At 37.6% G+C, this 19,701-nt stretch overlaps 1 protein-coding gene across 2 annotated transcripts in view; it reads right to left on the bottom strand.

Annotated features, from left to right (window-relative positions):
- USP32 (ubiquitin specific peptidase 32) overlaps positions 1–19,701 on the bottom strand; it is a 217,456-nt gene that overhangs the window by 77,303 nt on the left and 120,452 nt on the right. For both annotated transcript variants that reach the window (XM_044248505.1, XM_044248506.1), the window contains exon 6: positions 1,462–1,593. In XM_044248505.1, the coding sequence (XP_044104440.1) occupies positions 1,462–1,593 (132 nt within the window). The remainder of the gene's footprint in view (positions 1–1,461; positions 1,594–19,701) is intronic.

Here is a 19,701-nt window from a genome sequence, read left to right on the forward strand (position 1 = left end):
TAACAGCTAAAAATAACAATAGTATGTAAAAAATTAAAATCAATGTAAAAAATTAAAAACTAAAAAAATTGGAAATTATAATTATCCTTACTTAGAAAGATTGAGAAGAAAAAGGAAGAATGAAGGAGAAAAGCTAATGTACACACAAAGATATAACATGTTATGTAAGCTCCTATAGAGCTCCCATTAAGCAAAGAAAAATAACACACTATATTATAAACAAAAGATATTCTGTACTGTAGTCTTCTTTGTCATAGTTTGTATTTTATAAACAAATATGTAAAATCAGAAAGGGAATTTATAATCCTGTGGTTTTTAACCTTTTTGTAAAATACAAATAGAAAAATTCTGTCTTCAAATAAACTGATTTCTCAATATCCAATTCTAAAAAGGTAAAATCCCAATTGCACTGCTGAAGTAGGTGGAAAAGCCCAGGGCCCTATATGCTCTGGCTCCCTCATTAAGTACTTCTGAAATATGGTAGGAACCTGGTGAACACAGACTGTACCTTTTTTTTTTTTTTAAAGATTTTATTTAAAAATCTTAAATGGATTTAAGATTGTGGAGAGCGAGCACAGGCAGACAGAGTGGCAGCAGAGGCAGAGAATCACAAGTAGGCAGAGAGAGAGAGGAAGGGAAGCAGGCTCCCTGCTGAGCAAAGAGCCCGATGTGGGACTCGATCCCAGGACGCTGGGATCATGACCTGAGCCGAAGGCAGCTGCTTAACCAACTGAGCCACCCAGGCGTCCCCAGACTGTATCTTTTAAGAATGTAATTCCTTAAAGAGTAGAAAACTACAGCTCAGGAGAGGAAAAGTGATTGGCCAAAAGTAAGAAAAATTAAACAAGGTCAGAATCAAAAACAGAATCCAAATATTCAGATTCCAAATATGATTTTTATGATATCACCGACAATTACTCTCTGTATTCCTAATTAAAAAAAAAAAAAGTTACAGTAATGAAAAGTTTAGAGCTAGCAAGGACCTCAGAGATGGTCCAGTACAATAGTTTCTTAATCTTTTTTTGGTGCGGGGGTGGGGATGGAGTGGGGTGGATAGAGCAGTGGAAACTTCTTAAAAAGGGGAGGCGCTTGAGGTGAGGAAGGGGTGGGGTTACGTGTGGAAACCTGGAGCTCTACCCAGGCGGTGGCCACCACCCTAACCCCTACATCAGCGGCTGAGATACTTCACTGCAATACAGTGACTAACTCAGTCAAATTCATTTTATATTTGAGAATATTCTGGAGCTTACCTGATTTATGCAGGGTTTCATAGATAGAATAGGAAGCTCAAGACTACAATCTTAATTTCCCTTCTCGTTTTTTTCTACTAAGCTATTTGTAAGAAACTTGCAAACTTATAACAATATGGTCTTTTAGAGTTAAGATATATTGATTAGAAAGAAGGGATGGCTTCAGGTATGTTTACCAAAGAGCATTTATAGAAAAGAGAATGATTCCTACCTTCACTTAGAGATGGACGAATGGGCGGTGAAACCAATGGGCCAAACGTCTCTAAATCAAACCGTCCAGTCCGGGATTGAGCTTTTAGCAACCAGTAGCGTTTCTCCAGATCAATGATGTCTGATTCCTCCACTGAGAGTCAAAACAAATAAGATTATAAAACCTCAGACCTCTCTTCTATGCAGTTAGTTTATCCTCATCATGTAACTTCCAAGGATGTATTTTAATTTTCCAATTGTTAAAAATAATAATTGTCTAAACAAAACTCTGAAAGACAAATACATTATATCTAAAATGGCATGAAAATTGGGGTGCCTAGGTGGCTCACATGGTTAAGTGTCTGACACTTCATGTCATGATCTCAGGTTCATGAGATCTAACCTGGAGTTGGGCTTCCCACTAGGCGCGTGGCCTGCTTAAGATTCTCTCTTACCCTCCAGGCCCCTCCCTCACCCTTGCTTGCACTCTAAAATTAAAAATTTCAAAAAATAAATAAATAAAACAGCATGAAAATTAAATTTGAATTAATATAAAAGTGGCCTCAAAATCAGAAAAAAAATATTTACAATTCCCCATTAAGTAGGTTGCTTAAATCCAACATGCAAAATAATAAAAAACTGAGACATTCCTTTTTGGCTTCTTATACCACTTTTATCCATTCTCATTTTTCATAATTTTCAATCTTTACCTTGGATTTAAAGATTTTTTTTTTTTTAAATTCATGTTAGTTAACATTAGTGTATTAGTAGTCTGAGGGAGAGACTTCAGTGACTCATCAGTTGCATGTAACACCCAGTGCTCATTACATCAACTGCCTTCCTTCATTCATGCCCATCACCTAATGACCCCATTCTCCCTACCTACCTCCCCTCTGGCAACCTTCAGTTTGTTCCCTAGAGTTAAGAGTCTCTTATGATTTGTACCTCTCTCTGTTTTTATCTTATTTCATTCCTGGCCACACTGTAATCATCCTAATAGCAGGACCCAAGTCTGACTCATCCTGTCGATATGGATAACTATCTACACAGTCAATATTTATTAATGAAAAAGAGTATGAAAAGGACTTTATAAATAATAAAAGTCAATAAACAACAGATGAGGTAGAATAGGATTTACAATGTGATAAGTAATGGGGCATCATGAAAATGTGAATATCTTTCCCTCCTCATTCAACAGAAGATACAATAAAAAATTACAGGTAAGCTCCAGCCATTGTTGCACTTATGTATGCTTTCCCCCACCAAGGAACTAAAGTAAAATTTAGAAAGCAAGCAGGTGAGAGGCCTTCCGTTGCCATGGTTTTTTGCCTACAGTCACTTTCCAGATGTTGGTAAGGTATGAGGAATCTAAGCAGTGAAATTTTCACTAAGGTAAACAGAGAAGCTATAGTTCTGGGAGGTTAAGATAGCTGAAATTTGCAGGGCAGAGTACTAGAAAAGAAAGAGTTAATACAAAGAAAGAGCTCCAGCAATCTGCACAGGACTCTTGTTGAGTTTTGGGAGAAGAGCAGAATAGTAAGCTGTGTATGCACACAGTGAAATTCATTGAGGCTGGACTTGGATATGCCTAAGTTTTGACCAGCCAAGGTAGAGACACCTTCCTGAACACTGGGAGTATTCACAGATTCAGAGGATCACACTTAACAAGAAGGGGAAAAACTAACTCCAGAATAAAGGCTACTCCAGACCCGCCCCAACAAAGCTCTTAAAAAATCCTTCAAAATGTCAAGCTGATCCAAAAGTACTTTAAATGCCTGTGAGAAGAAAACAAACTCCTTTTAAAGGGAGAATCCCCTTAACCTTAAACATTCACAATGTTTAGCATCCACAAAAATATGAAACAAGCAGGAAAAAGTGATTCAAAACCAAGATAAAAATCAGTCAATACAAAAAGCTAAAGAAATAACAGATGATGGAATTAGCAAACAAGCCCTTAAAACATGTATTCTATAAAAAAGTACCAACCGAAACTACTAGAGATATAGAATACAATATTTGTTTTAAGATTTTATTTATTTATTTGTTAGAGAGAGAGCGCGCGCACGCACGCGAGCTAGCGCACAAGAAAGCAGAGAGGCAGGCAGAGGCAAAGAGAGAAATAGGCTCCCTGCCAAGCAAGGAGCCCAATGAGGGACTCTGTCCCAGGAACCTGGGATCATGACCCGAAGGCAGCAGCTTAACCCACTGAGCCACCCAGGCGTCCCAATACAGTATCTGAAATAAAGAAATTCACTGGAAAATTTAATAGCAGATTAAAACCTACAGAGGAAAGATATGTGAATCTGAACACCAAGCGACAGAAATGCTACCCAAATGGAAGCACAAGGAGAGAAACAAGTGAAAAGTTACTAGAAACTTAGTGAACTGTAAGATAAACTCTAACAGCACAACACACATGGGATCCCATGAAGGAACAGCAGAAAATATCTGAAATAATAATAGCTGAAAGATCCTCAAATTTAATGAAAACTATAATTCCACAAATCCCAAAGTTCAATAAACTTTGTGCAAGAAAAATTCAAAGAAAACCAAACCAAGGCAAGTCACAATCAAATTGCTAATAGAAAATGTTAAAGCAGCAACAGACGGGAGCAAAACACATTACAAACAAGGGAACTAAGATAAGCAATGATTTCCCTTCAGAAACAAGGGGGCTAGAAGATAATGGAGGAAAAAAGTGCTAGGGGGAAAAAAAAGTACTGTTAATCTCATATTCTATATCCTATGAAAATATCCTTCCCAAAAAAAACAAATGAAGAATTTCTTGGACAAACCAAAGCTGAGAGAATTCATCAATAGCAGAACTGCACCAAAAGGACTATTAAAGGGTGTTTTTCAGACTGAATGATGAAAACAGGAAATGCCCAGTCCCTAATTTCCATGGGGCTGATATCACAGATCATCCCAGATTTTGGATAGGAGCTTGAATGCAGCTTTGGTTATACTGTTAGCTCCTAGTTCAAATGCTTTGAAAACTGAGTTCAGATTTCTATTCAGGAAAACCCAGAAACTGCTAGTTGTTGAAATTAGGGGGTCCATAAACTCCAGTGTAAAGGCCGCATGCATGTTTATATAAATAATGTTTTATTAAAACACAACCATGCCATTTATTTACATATAGTTTATGGCTGCTAATGTGTTACAAAGGCAAAACTGAGTAATTTTGATAAACAGACATATGGTCGGTCCACAAGTTTGAAATATTTACTACCTGTCTTAAAAAAAAAAAACATTTTGCCAATGCCTGTGTTAGACCTTAAAACTGCATGAACTTCAAAACTAGGAGACTACAAAATGAAAGTACCTGAGGACCACCACAGCCTTGAGACTGCAACCCTTCAACAGTCTGAGATTTCAAAATTGTTAGGCCATGAAACTAAAAATCAAGAGATCTCTTTTCACTTTTCAACTTGCCCCCAGTCTCAGCAAGACTTCCACAACAGAGAACTCGGTAGAAACAATTATTTTTGTATTCAGGGTCCTTTCAGACTCAAATCTGAAACAGGTTTCTCAAAGTTTGGCTGGTTTCTCCTTGTTCCCGTAAAGCCTGTCCTCAGGCAGGCTCATTCCTCTGCCGGCCTCACTTCCAATCTCAGGCTCTTGGCCCGAGATATGAAAGCACCCTACAACCCTTGATCACTTAGGAAGGGCTTTGTCCCTCTGGAGTTCAGTCATTCTTCCTTTTTTCACCCCTCCCTCCCTCCCTCCCTCCTTCCCTTCTTTCCTTCCTCCCTCCTTTCCACCTTTCCTTCTTTCCCTTCTAAGATTTCTTTCCATGATATGGCTTTAAAGAAGAGTATGATTTAGTTTATGTGGTGATTTCATGTTATTAGAGTGGGAGTGAAGGTCTTTCATATCTTTCCACTTCCTAACCTAATGCAGAACCCTTCAATTATTACTTAACATGAATTTGAAAATTCTCACCAATGCAGTAAGACATAAACATGAAGTATAAAATTAGAAAAGAAGAAGCAAGGTTATTCTTTGCATACGAGCAGAATGCATATGAAAAAACTCAGGTTTTTTTTTTTTTTTTTTTTTACAAATTAAAATTAATCTGTAGAGATACAAAATACATAAACAAAAATCAGTGCTTTTCTAGATAACATTAATAACATGTAAGAAAACATTAAAGAGAAAAATACACAAGAATAGCAATTCCCTATAAGAAATGAATATCTAAAAGTAAACTATAAGATATGAGATTTTTATGAAGAAAATTTTATATAATAATATTAAAGGTCTGAATAAATGACGCATACCATGGCCCCAAGTAGGGCCTTGAGAGAGGCATACATGGGCTTGAACAGGGTGGTTATGTAAGACCACACTGTGAGGGTGACAGGAGTACAGATCTGAAGGAGGCCAAGGGGGCAAATGCTGGAGAAAAAAACGTTCTATACAGAGAGAACAAGGAGAGAGGCTCTAGACAAAAGCATGCTTAGCATGCTCAAGGAAAAGAAAGAAGATCAAACTGACTGAAGTGGAATTAGTGAGGGAGACAGAAGTAGAAGATACAGTCTAAGGAAAAATGGGGGTCAGGTTATGTAGGTCACTGTGAGAACTTTGGTTTTAAACTGTGAACCACTAGAGGGCCTGACATGGAGCAGTGACATGATGTGACTTGGAGGATTACTATTCTTCACTACCAAGTGAGAATAGCCTGGTGGGTGAGTGGCAAGAACAGAAGTGAGATGACCAGTTAGATGTTTAATAAAAGATTTAAAATCATCAATACATGCAATTAAGAAACACTAGACAATCGATTAACAAGCACAGATGGACAATTCATAATAATAGGGAGGGATTTAATTTCACTAATAATAAAAAAAAAATCAGGGGAGCCTTAGTGACTCAGATGGTTAAGTGTCTGTCTTCAGCTCATGATCTCAGGGTCCTGGGATCGAGCCCCATGTTGGGTTCCCCACTCAGTGGGGAGTGTGTTTCTCCCTCTGCCTCTGCCTCCCCTACTCATCCTCTCTCTGTCTCTCCCTTTCCAATGAATAAATAAAAATTTTTTTAAATAATTTAAAAATAAAATAAATCAGTTCAGAAGAAAAATTTAAACACAATCATGCTACTTCTCTGCTTCAAAACTTTTGAACATTCTTCCCGAAGATACTTGCGTGGCTACTCCAACAGCTCCCTCAGCTCTTTATTCAAATGTCACATTCCCAGACCATCTGAACTGCACCCAACCTGAAGATACTCCTCCATGCCTTTTCCCTGCTTTACATTGGTCCCAATATTTATCAATATCTGGCATAAATTACTTGTTTTGTTTGTTGGTTGCCTCCCCCAACTGGAACATATCCTCCTTGAGGTAAGGTCTTATGGTCTGTTTTGTTCACTGCAATATTCTAAGCACTCAGAATAAAACCTGGTACATTTTGAACACTCACAGAATATTTTTTTGATGAACAAGAATTATTTGTTGAATCCAGAATATATATATTCAGAATAGTGTTAATTAGGATAAAAAAATGAAGATTGGTATCAGTAGGGGACCTTGGCCTCCAATAACTTACAAGTTACCTAGGAAGACAAGAACAATGTTCTCTAAATTTCCACTGCTTTCAAAGGACTCGTCCTCTATTCTTTTATAGTTTTAGCACAAATTTAGGGGGAAAACTTTTTCATTCATCAACAAGATAATTAATTAAGAGACAGCCAAATCAACATGCATACCTGTACTGTATTTGTGTTAATATTATAGTTATAAGAAGGTGAAGGAAAACATATATTCTACCAACTTTCACAAAATTTTAAGAAAAATATTCCTTTTGCTTATTTTCATGGGGCTTCCAGGATTTAAAGCTAACGTCTCTCTATTTTCCCTTCATACTCCATATTCTGCCCTGATGTTCTCTATACCTGAAACCTAAAAGAGGTTTTTACTTAAAAGATCTAAGAGTGAAATTCTTTTGAAAGTAAAATATAGGGGCGCCTGTGTGGCTCAGTGGATTAAAGCCTCTGCCTTCAGCTCAGGTCATGGTCCCAGGGTCCTGGGATCGAGCCCCAAGTCGGGTTCTCTGCTCAGCCTGGAGCCTGCTTCCTCCTCTCTCTGCCTGCCTCTCTGCCTACCTGTGATCTCTGTCTGTCAAATAAATAAATCAAATCTTAAAAAAAAAAAAAAAAAGAAAAGAAAGTAAAATATAAAAATAAAAATAAATCTGCACTAGGAATAGAGAAATTTGTGCACATTATTACACATCATCAGACAGAAGAACTGAGATTTTGAGAAAGACAGTGTTCTAATTAACTCTGAAGCAGAACAGGTACATGGAAATGACTATACCTGCCATAGGTTAAAAGAAAAAAAGGCCTTAACAGTATGTACCTGGGGTGAAGTACACTGATTCTAACTTGTCCCCATTTTACAAAGAAGAATGCTCTCTTGGAAATTTCTTAACTTGGCTATCCCTAGAATAGTCTTCTTAATGATCCACAAAATCTAGGAAAAGGGATTCTCAGAATGACAATAAAGTTATCCTGTATTTTGGCATTTAAAAAGAACTAATTAATGATTAATTATTAAAAGTAACTATAAACAACTGAGTTGTAACTGAGTTACAACTGAATGACAAAGTTATAACATGTTTTCAAAAGTTAAAACTAAAAATACTAATAATACTAATAATAATTTTTAAAGATTTTATTTATTTATTTGACAGAGAGAGATCACAAGTGGGCAGAGAGGCAGGCAGAGAGAGAGAGAGGAGGAAGCAGGCTCCCTGCTGAGCAGAGAGCCCGATGCAAGACTCGATCCCAGGACCCTGAAATCATGACCTGAGCCGAAGGCAGAGGCTTATCCCACTGAGCCACCCAGGCGCCCCTAATTTAATTTTTAAATAAAAAAAATATATTTACATGAGAGAGAAAGCAAGCACAAGCAGGAGGAGGGGCAGCGAGAGAGGGAGAAGTAGATTTCCCACTGAACAGGGACCAGACGCTTGGTCCTAGGACTGAGAGATCATCTTAGCTGAAGTCACGCTTAACTTAGATACCTAAGCGCCAAAATTTTTAAATTTATATTACTTGCTTTCACTAGACTAGTGATACATTTTGTTACATGAAAAATTATTTAAAATATAGGTAATCCAAAAAAGGAAAAAGAAAAAACATATAATTGTATGTTCTAATACAACTATATATATTTGAACATACATGTATTTATTTACTTAAAGATTTATTTGTTTGAGAGAGAGAGAGAGAGAAAGAGCACGTGCATGCATAAGACAGAGCTAGAACATGAGCAGGGGGAGGAAAAAAGGGAGAAGAAGAGAGGGAGTCCCAAGCAGACTACTTGCTGAGCTCGGGGGCTCGAGCCCACAACCCTGAGATCACGATCTGAGCCAAAATCAAGAGTCTGACGCTTAACTGACTGAACCACCCAGTTCAGGCACTCCTGAATGTACATGTATTTAAACTAAATGTCACCTAGGTTGTATGGGAAGATTATTTCCAATACTTTCATTGTATCATCTATACTACTATATGATTTCTCAAATTATAGAAAATCATTGTTCACAGATTCAAATAATCAATGGGCTATATTTTTAAAAATTTTACATCAAAATCATCAAGACTGAGATACAAAAAAGATAAAATTTTCATACAAGAGTACACATTTCTTCTTAACTAAATACTGAATATACTACATTGTAACCTTCTGATGAATCAACCTTTGAAAGGACCCAATCATTTTGAAACAGGAAATAATTTTTTAAATATGCAAAACTTCTAATGAGCATGTAGCTTTTTAAATATGTAAAACTTCTAATGAGCATGTAGCTTTCGATTTTTTAAAACAGAGGTATCAACTTCAAATACCTAGATAACTGAATTTAATAAAATGGAATATTTAAAAATTTAACTCCTCTCAGTGGGGAATCTGCTTCTCCCTCTGACCCTCCTCCACTCTCATGTGGACGCTCTCTCTCTTTCTTCCTCTCTCAACAAACAAATAAAACTTCAAAAAAATAAAACTTTAACCATAAGGAGAGTAATCACAGGAGTCTGATAAATTAAGACAGGACTACTGTTTCCTTTTCCAAAGTTAGATATCTGTTCACTCTATTTATAATATATAAAAGAGAACCCTCTTCTGTTCCTGCAGAGAAACAGCTTTCTCAAATTCTAAACTTTCTTCCAAGTAATACATCTACACATAAAAAATCTGACCCTGAAACAAAACAAGAAAGACAGCAGCCTTGACAGAAACTGTTCTTATTCTGTAATTCTTGGTACTGAGCATATGTTCAATAAGAACTTCTGATTAACTGGTGTCTACACAATACACTAAATTAGAAAAGTACATTAACTGCCTTTCAATTTTTTTTTCATTTTTAAAAACTTTATTAATCTCCTTTAAAAACAATTTCTTTGCTTAAGGAGAAACATGGAAAGACATATAAAAGATATTTAAAAGAAAAAAAATGATCAGGATCAGACTGTCATGGTCAATTAAAACTATGCTTTACAGTTCCCTTTCAAGCTTATGTGATCTGTTCACATTCTGGTTACAGACTGCATACAAGTCATTACCGAATACTTGCCAAAAGCAAGCTAAAGTAAATTATGTGTATTAGTATTACCCAAACATTTTACATGAATTGGCAGCTAAATTCCTGGGAAGAAGGAAGGGAACTAACTTTATTTTCACTTAAAGAAGTTAGAGGTCATGACTGCAGTAATTACTCTACTTGGAATTCCTAGGTCAATCCCAAACTTACACTTTACTAGTTAAATAGGATTGAATTTATCACCCACCTACAGGTATAATTTTTTCTGGTTCACAACAGCAGCACACCATACTCCCAGCATTCTAAACAATTCCTGGCCCACACTTTGGGCCATCCTAATGAAGTCTCACCTTACCAGAGGCTGCAGCTGCAGAAATAGGTCTTTAAGGCCAGAACTGGATTCTCATTTAAAACAGAACAAAAAAAAAACCAGGCAAAATATTCAAGTATTTTCAAACAGTAACACAGTTCTTTAACACTATTGAGGAAGCAACCTGTTCACAAATGCAATGACCTTCTGAGATCTACTTAAAACGGCTATAAGGGCTGTAATCCTTACGTCCTGTACAACCAGGTAAGAGGATAATGAAGAAGGGACAAGCAGATTTACTAGGGGTTTATGGTCAAGGAATCACTGAAGTACTTTTTTTCTTATCAAAAGAAGGTGCTAACAATACCAACTAAAATGTGGCAAGGGAATATAAATAATAATGCTAAAATAGATAGTATAAATTTAAGTTTGATACGAAAAGAAAAATGATCAAAATGAATTCCATCGCCCTAAAATTAGCCCAAAATACTACATTAATTACCTCAAAATCCAGATTCTACTACTAAAAAGAAATTAGACTTAATAGGCTTATTCATTCTTATGATACATTTTAAGGAAATCCCAAAAACTCATTCTTGGTTTATTTAGAGAGATATTTACAAGAAAGAATAAGCACAGGGACACCTGGGTGGCTCAGTCAGCTAAGTGTCTGACTCTTGATCTCAGCTCAGGTCTTGATATCAGGAATGGGAGTTCAAGTCCCATGCTGGGCTCCACAGCTGGGCTGAGAGCCTACTTAAAATAACTAAAAAACAACAACAACAACAATAACAACGAAGAAGAAGAAGAAGAAGAAGAAGGGAAGGGGAGGGAAGAGGAGGGAAGGGCAAGGAAAGGGGAAGGGTGGGGAGAAAGGAAAGGAAAGGAAGAAAGAAAGAGAAAAGGAAATCAAGAACACACATTTTCTGCCAAAAATATAGCTAAATTATATGAAAATATGATCAACATTAAAGAAAATAACTCATTTTTAAAACAGTTCATAAAATCCTAGTTCTTCTACTGCCCATTTCACTATTGGTAAATATACAATCATTCAAGGATCTTGCCTGGATCAAATGAAATTAATTATTGAAGAGATATAAAAAATAATCACTCAAGTATCTCAAGAGGGGGGGAAACGGAAATTGGAAAAGTGAATCTGCAAAGACTGCCTGAAGTGAGTCTGAAGGAGATGGAGCACTACAACCACAATAACCACATGACCAACTCCTTTTATCTATAATTACAAGCTACTCATAAAAGATTGAAGAATAACAAGAGTGCATGTCAATAAACTGTCTTCATCCCAGTTTGGCACCGATTAGCCAGCTGATCCTGAGAAAGGGTCTTTAACTTCACATAGCCTTCGTTTCCTCATCTTTAGAATATGGATAAAATGAACCTCAGAGAGAGCACGAGGATTAAACAAGATAATATACACAGAGTACACATAGTACCTCCTCCAGTAAGTGCTCAATCTGTACTAATGATCAATTATCAGGAAGAGAAATTAAGAAAACAGTCCCATTTATATACGACCATTAAAAAGAATGAAATATCTAGGGATAAATTTAAACGAGCAGAGAGGAGATTTATACTCTGAAAACTGGAGGACCTTCTTTAGTATGATGTCTGGATTCCCTTCTCTTTATTTTCTGTGTATCTATTACAGGTTTTTGGTTTGTGATTACCATGAGATTCATATATGTAACACCCAAATATGTATACAGTAATCTATTTTAAGTTTGTGGTCATGTATGTTCAAATGCATTCTAAACACACGACATTTTTACCATCTGTCCCCACATTTATGTTTTTGATGTCATATTTTACTTTTTATTCTGAATATCCCTTAACTAATTATTGTAGAAATAGGAGACTTTATTTACTACTTTGTCTTTTCACCTTCATACTAGCATTACAAGTGACTGTACTACTTTTACTATATTTTTGCTTTAACCAGATGTTTTTCTTTCATAATTTTCTTACTTCTAGTCATGGCCTTTTCTTTTCCACTTAAAGAAGTCCCTTTAATGTTTCTTATAAGGCCAGTTTAATGGTGATAACCCCCCTTAACTTTTGTTTGGGAAATCTGGGAAACAATCTCTCCTTTTATTCTGAGTGATAACCTTGCTGGGTCGAGTATTCTCAGTTATAGATTTTTTTCCCTTTTATCACACTGAACATATCATGGTTCTCCCTTTTGGCCGGCAAAGGTTTTCTTTCTTTCTTTCTTTTTTTTTTTTTTTTAGAAGATTTTATTTATTTGACAGAGAGAGAGACAGCAAGAGAGGGGAACACAAGCAGGGGGAGTGGGAGAGGGAGAAATAGACCTCCTGCAGGGCAGGGAGCCCGAGGCGGGGCTCGATTCCAGGACCCCATGATCATGACCCGAGCAGAAGGCAGACACCCAACAACTGAGCCACCCAGGCACCCTGGCCTGCCAAGTTTCTGCTGAAAAATCAGCTCATGGTCTCATGGGGGTTCTCTCGTATTTGCTCTTACTGCTTTTAAGTTTCTCTCTGATCTTTAATTTTTGACATTTAGGCAGGGGGCAGAGGGAGAAAAGCAGACCCCCCCCACTGAGCACACAGTTTACCACAGGGATTAATCTCATGACCTTGAAATCATGACCTGAGCCAAAACCAAGAGTGAGATGCTTACCTGTGCCATCCAGGTGCCCCTAATTTTTGACATGTTAATTACTGTCTTTCTTCCTGTGGATCTCTTTGGGTTTATCTTGTTTGGAACTCTCTGATTCCTGGACCTGAATGTCCTATTTCCTTCCCAAGATTTAAGTTAAGTTTTCCCCTTTTATTTCTTCAAAAATATTTCTCATATTTCTCTCTCCCTTCTCCTTTTCAGACCCCCCATAATGCAAATATTAATATGCCTGATGTTATCCCAGAAGTCCCTTAAACCATCCTCATTTTTAATAATTCTTTTTCCTTTTTGCCGTTCAGCTTGGGTGGTATCAACCACTCTCTCTTCCAGATTCTGATCCATTTTTCTGCATTATTAATCTGCCACTGATTCCCTTTAGTGTACTTGTCATTTTCGTTATTATATTCCTCACCTCTGAGTGGTCCTTTTTTATATCTTCTAGCTCTTTGTTGATGTTTTCACTGTGTTTATCCATTCTTCACCTCAGTTAGGTGAGCATCTTTAGGACCATTACTTTTGTCTTTATCAGGTAGATTGTTTACTTCTTTTTCATTAGTTCTTTTTCTGAGGTTTCATCTTGTTTTTTCATTTGGAACATAGTCCTGTGTCTCCTCATTCTACCTGTGTTTGTTTCCATGTATGAGATAAGCCACATCTCCTAGTTTTGGAGGAGTGGCCTTATGTACAACATATCCTGTGGGGCCCAGAAGCACAACCCCCTGGTCATCAAAACCAGGTATCTCCTGGTATCCCCTCCAGGGGTATCCCCCTCTGTGGGTTGTGTGTGCCTTTCTATTGTGACTGGGCTGTGATGGCTGCAAGTACACTGTTAAGTAGGAGTGTCCCTAGCACGACTGGCTGAAATGACCAGATGCAGCTGCTACCAGCACCCTAATGCATTGGGCTGACTCTCTGGACTGGAAGTCAGTTTGGGGTTGCTGGTCCAGACCATACCCACACACTGCATGCAGAATGGCAGGTCGTCTTATGTGGAGGACACCCAATGGGTGCTGTGAGGTAGGAGCCATTTGAGGGGGGTATGTGAGATAAGCTGAGAAGCTGTTTGAGAAAGTCACCTGCTTGAGGGGGGAAACAATTTAGGGGTGCAGGAATGTTGGGGCATGGTGAGTGGTACTAACAAAGCAGATGGAGAATGTCAGAAATGGTACCTACCAGCACCAGGCCAGCTAGGTAGGAGAGTAAGAAAAATGGTACCTACCTGCATTTCTGTTTCAGGATAAAGTTCCTACAAAGCCCTGTCCCTTCAGCACATGCACTAAAAAAGGCAAATAAATCTTCATATATGACCCAAGAACTTTTCAAACTCCTGCCTCTGTGCTCTTGGAGTGAGTGCATCTGTGCACAGACTACTTTTAAGGGTAGAATTTCAGGTTTCTTACAGTTCAACAGCTCTTCTGGAGTTAAGCTATGCTGAGTTTCAAAGTGAGGCCTTTTGGGAGTCAGGCCTTTTGGGAGCTCATCTTCCCAGTGCAGGTTCCCAGGGTGGGGATGTCCAATGTGGGGCTTGAAATCCCTTGCTCCCCAGGGAGGGCTTCCACATTTGTGATATCCCTTCTGCTTAAGGGTTACCACACTGGGGGTGTCATTCCTGACTGTATCACATCTCTGTGCCCCCTCCTACCTATCTCAAGTGGCTTTTTCTTTATATCTTTAGTTGTGGATTAGCTGTTCTGCTAGTCTTCAGGTCATTCTGAGAAAGAGTAGTTCTATATGTAGTTGTAGTTTTGCTGTGTCTGTGAGAGGAGGTAAGCCCACAATCTTTCTACTCTACCATCTTAATCTTCTTCAGATCTAATCATAGGTATTTAAATAGCAAATCATGATAGAAAAATGTAACAGTCCTAATAAAAAATTTTATTAAGATCTACTCAAATATTAAAAATTTAACTCTGTGCTAAAGTTCCAATTCACTTTCTTAAATGAAAAAAAAAAAGGTAACAATAATTTGGAATTTGCAGTTCTGAAAAATGTACTTGCCATGACAAAATCTAAAATCTTGTATAAATTAGATCAGTTAATTATTCTAACTCTGTATTGAATACAAATAGCTCCCCAGTTTCCTTTGTGATTTGCATAAAAAGAGAACAGCATTTGATTAAATATGGAAGTGTGTTCAATTTACTGTGACTTCAAATTTTACTTTATAATTATATGTGCAAAAGTAATTAAAGGCATCTACACTCTAATATAAATGTTATTTACAAGTGAAAATTTTTAATTCCTTTTTGTTTCCTAGATACCTTGGCTCATTACACATATTTAAAAGGAATCACTGATGCTTTAAAATAAATATTTTCTGTCTACTTACAAATCAGTTAATAACACTCTATTTTTTATCACAAGTTTCCACATTCAGGATACATTATTTGAAAAGTTTAATGTGCCAAATATTCTTCAAGTAGGAGAGCTGGCAAAGAATTCAATTGCGAGTTGCTTACCCAGAAAATGAGAATTTATAGATACTATGATGAACCATAGCTATCAGAATGTAAATCTACCCATGTCAGAATGTATAAATGAAATTCAGCAGTAATTCTGACTTTGTGATAATGACTTCACAGTAAGGGGTGCCTGGGTGGCTCAGTGGGTTAAAGCCTCTACCTTCGGCTCAGGTCACCATCCCAGAGTCCTGGGATAGAGCCTCACATCGGGCTCTCTGCTCCATGGGGAGCCTGCTTCCCTCTCTCTCTCTCTCTGCCTGCCTCTCTGCCTACTTGTGATCTCTGTCTGTCAAAGAAATAAATAAATCTTTAAATTAAAAAAAAAAAGAAAAAAGAAAAAAAAGACTTCATCGTAAGCCCCATGAAGAAAGTAGCTATCTGGTGAAGCCCATACCCACTGAGTTGTCTGTTCCACTGGTTTATGCTGGTTCTTTGTTTCTATGAATTGTAAAATAAAAAAAAACTTAGAAGAAAAAGACTTTCTTCCCACAGATGTGGATGAGTTCATTTTAATACTGATCTACAACCCTCTATTATAAAATTACTGGCTTCTAAAACAATTACTCCCTGGAGATAATGGGGTGAAGCTCACTGACATTTGCAAGTGAAGTGTTCAGTGATACAAGAGGATGCATAGTCATCGTAAAGCACCAATTCCAGAACAGGCACCGAGCTGAGTCCTTTAAAATAAGTATTATGTCATGTCCACCTAAAGGGTAGAACAATATGCCACCCCCAATATGTCACTTTGGCATAAGGATTCTATTGAGTTGAAGGTAATTGAGAAGAAACAGGTAAGAGAAAAGCTCTCTGCAAACTACCCCGCCCCCCATTTACTTAATTTGTAAAAGCGTCCTCCCTGCCCCTTTTTCAGGAAGGACAGAAGTAATCACCAGAGACTAGTCTAGATCCTTACCAACATGGAGATTGCACTAGATAAATAAATCTACATAACAGATCTTTTTTTTTTTTTAAAGATTTTATTTATTTATTTGACAGACAGAGATCACAAGCAGACAGAGAGGCAGGCAGAGAGAGGGAGAGGAGGAAGCAGGCTCCCTGCAGAGCAGAGAGCCCGATGCGGGACTCGATCCCAGGACCCTGAGATCATGACCCGAGCCGAAGGCAGCGGCTTAACCCACTGAGCCACCCAGATCTTACTAAGCAGCCCTACCTACTATTCGTTTCTCCAAAAATTTGCCTTCCTATAATTTGCCACCTCTAGAAGCTCAAAGTCAAAGTCCTTTTCCCTTTGTCTTGTCCCTTCTCTACAAAATTACTGGTCTTTGCCAAGATGCAATATAAACTCAAATTCTAACCACCTGTTTCAGTTCTTCACAATGAATACTCCCATGCATAAGCTATGTTAATAAACTTATGTTTTTTGCTTATTACACACCTTTTGTCAGTCTAATTTAAAGGGCCCCAGCCAATGAACCCAAGATGGGTAGAGGAAAGAAGTTTTCCTCCCCTACATGCCATGAACTTAACTGTACCATTTTCCCTGTTTTCCAGAGGAGGAAAAAGAAGTTTAGGGAGATTAAATAAATTTCCCACACACACATTAAGTGATAGGGCCAGTGTCTGACTCAGAGTCTGAAGAACTCCTAAACATCCTATCAGTATTTCTCAAAATGTAGTTCATGGTCCACCTATGTGAGAATTACTTTAGATGTCTGTTCAAGTACATAGTCCTAAGGCCCACTGAATAACAATTATTACCACAGAACCAGGAACCTGCACTTTTAATACCTTCTCCAAATAATTCTAATGCTCAATAAAGACTGGTAACTACCAATATACCATAGTAGCTTTATATTTGATTAATTTTTTTATTTTGATGTATTCCTCTTATAAGACACAAGGATATGACAAAATTCAACTAAGATGCCAGCAGTTTAAAATGTTATAAATAACTGAAAAAATTTAAAGCATACCATTTCTCCAGGCTTTTACCATACACTACTTATTTCTATGGCCACCAGGGAAATCAATGGGCACACTACAGGGGCAGATAAAATAATTAGTTCAGATAATAATTCCCTCCTATTTATAGTAAGCCGATCCTCCATGTGCCTTAATGCTAATCAATTTTGTATTTCACATCATTTATCGAAGAGTTTCAGAAGGAAGATCTTAGAACCAACTTCGTATCCTTCAGCAGTTAATGATATTTATAAATATTATAATTAATTTCCCCCCCCAAAATATAGCATGTCTTTATATGAATGTTCAAATACTATGAGACTTTTGAACCTTTTTAAAAAAAAAATCCGTTTATTTGAGAGAGAGCAAGAGAGCAAGAGAAAGAACACAGGGGCGGGGGGTGCAGGGGCAGGGAAAAGCAGACTCCCTGTTGAACAGGGAGCCCTACATGGGGCTCCATCCCAGGACCCTAGGATCACCAGGACTTGGGATCGTGATGTAAGCCACAAAGGCAGTCACTTAATCGACTGAGCCACCCAGGCGCCTGAAACTGCTGAACCTTACTCAAACATGATGCTGGCCTTTCTCCTTGGCATAGGTTTAGTACTATAATCCTAAAATAGCATATACCCCCACTCACTCCTGGGGAAATCAAACATTTAAATCACACTTAGAAAGGAGACTGTTAGTGACTGAAAATTTTTCAATACTGTCCAGTCCAATAACGTGCATTTAGTCCATTGTACTACGAACTCAAAGATGAATTGGACAAGAACCTTGTCCTCCAAGGACTTGTAACTTCTTGGGGGGGATCAAAGCCATTTTCAAATGTCTCTAAGGTAAGGCAAAAAGCAGCTTAATTGCTTTAATTGAATATAAAATGTGCAAGAATGCAAATGAAAGTAATTAATTCAAACTGAAGAAAATGGAGAAAGCACGATGAAAAAGAAAGCATACGAACTGGGCTTTGAGGACAAAATATTTCAGTTGTCAAGGGCTGAAAGATGAAATACAATCTTAATTGAAGGAATATTAAGAGTGATGTATAAGGTAGCTGTAAAAGCTCATGGGGGTATAGTTATGGAAGACTGAGCAGTGCTCTGGGGATGAAGCACAGAACATATGTAAGGAAAAATGAATACAGATAATTAAGAATAGGAGTCTTCAGAACATGAAGACTCCTCAAAGATTCTGGAGCAGGGAGAGTTTATATTTTTTAATGTAAACTAAACAACAACAAACACAACAAATTTGTCCTTTATTCTTTCCTAGCATTAACATATAGTCAGATAAATAAGGAAAAATATTGCAATGATGGCAACAGGAAAGAAAGATGTAAGAAATATGGGCTAAGACTGATAGGATCTAATGTAAAGCCTGACAATGAAAAGTCAAAATTAATCTCAAATTGGATGACTGGAATTACAAATACTATTAACCAAGAGAGAAGAGACAGGAGGAAGAACACATTGTTTGCTTTCCAAACCTTAGGGTGGGTTGAAAGCAAGGAAACGTGAATCTGATTTTACATACGAGATTAAGATGTTAGAATATACGTAGTTTTAAGATTTTATTTATTTATCTGACAGAGAGAAATCACAAGTAGATGGAGAGGCAGGCAGAGAGAAAGAGGGAAGCAGGCTCCCTGCCGAGCAGAGAGCCCAATGCGGGACTCGATCCCAGGACCCTGGGATCATGATCTGAGCCGAAGGCAGCGGCTTAACCCACTGAGCCACCCAGGCGCCCCCGAATATACGTAGTTTTAAAAAGGAACAATAGGGGCACCCGGTGGTTTAACTGGTTAAGTGTCCGTCTTGATCTGAGCTCTGGTAAGAGTAAGAGTAAGAAATGAAAAGAAAAGGGGCTCCATCTGCTTGTGATATCTCTCTGTCAAATAAATAAATAAAATCTTTAAAAAAAAAAAATGAAAAGAAAAAGAAAACAAAAAAAAACAGTAGGCCCCAAATGGAGTCACCTGTGCTGAGCCTCGGGCAGCAAACAAAGATTTAATATCTAATCTAACTGTAGTTTCAGCCTCTTCCAGAAATTTGACCTTTAACCAGTCAATCTAGAATTACCTGATCAGCACCAATAAAGTATTCTTCTGCCTGACAGACCCCTGCCATTCCCCCAAAAGAAGATAACCTTGCCTGAAACAATCTAACAATCCACTCTGTTTTAGAAACTCCATCCTCATATCCCTACTCCCGCTTCCTTCTGCCTATAAAAGCCTTCCATTTTTTTACAATTCCTCAGAGCTCCTTTCTATTTGCTAGACGGGATACTGCTGAGCTCATGATTTGAATAAAGCCAATTTGATCTTCAAGTTTACTCAGCTGAATCTTGCTTTCCAC

The sequence above is a fragment of the Neovison vison genome, chromosome 5 (genome assembly GCF_020171115.1).
Source record: "Neovison vison isolate M4711 chromosome 5, ASM_NN_V1, whole genome shotgun sequence".
Classification (NCBI taxonomy): Eukaryota; Metazoa; Chordata; class Mammalia; order Carnivora; family Mustelidae; genus Neogale; species Neogale vison.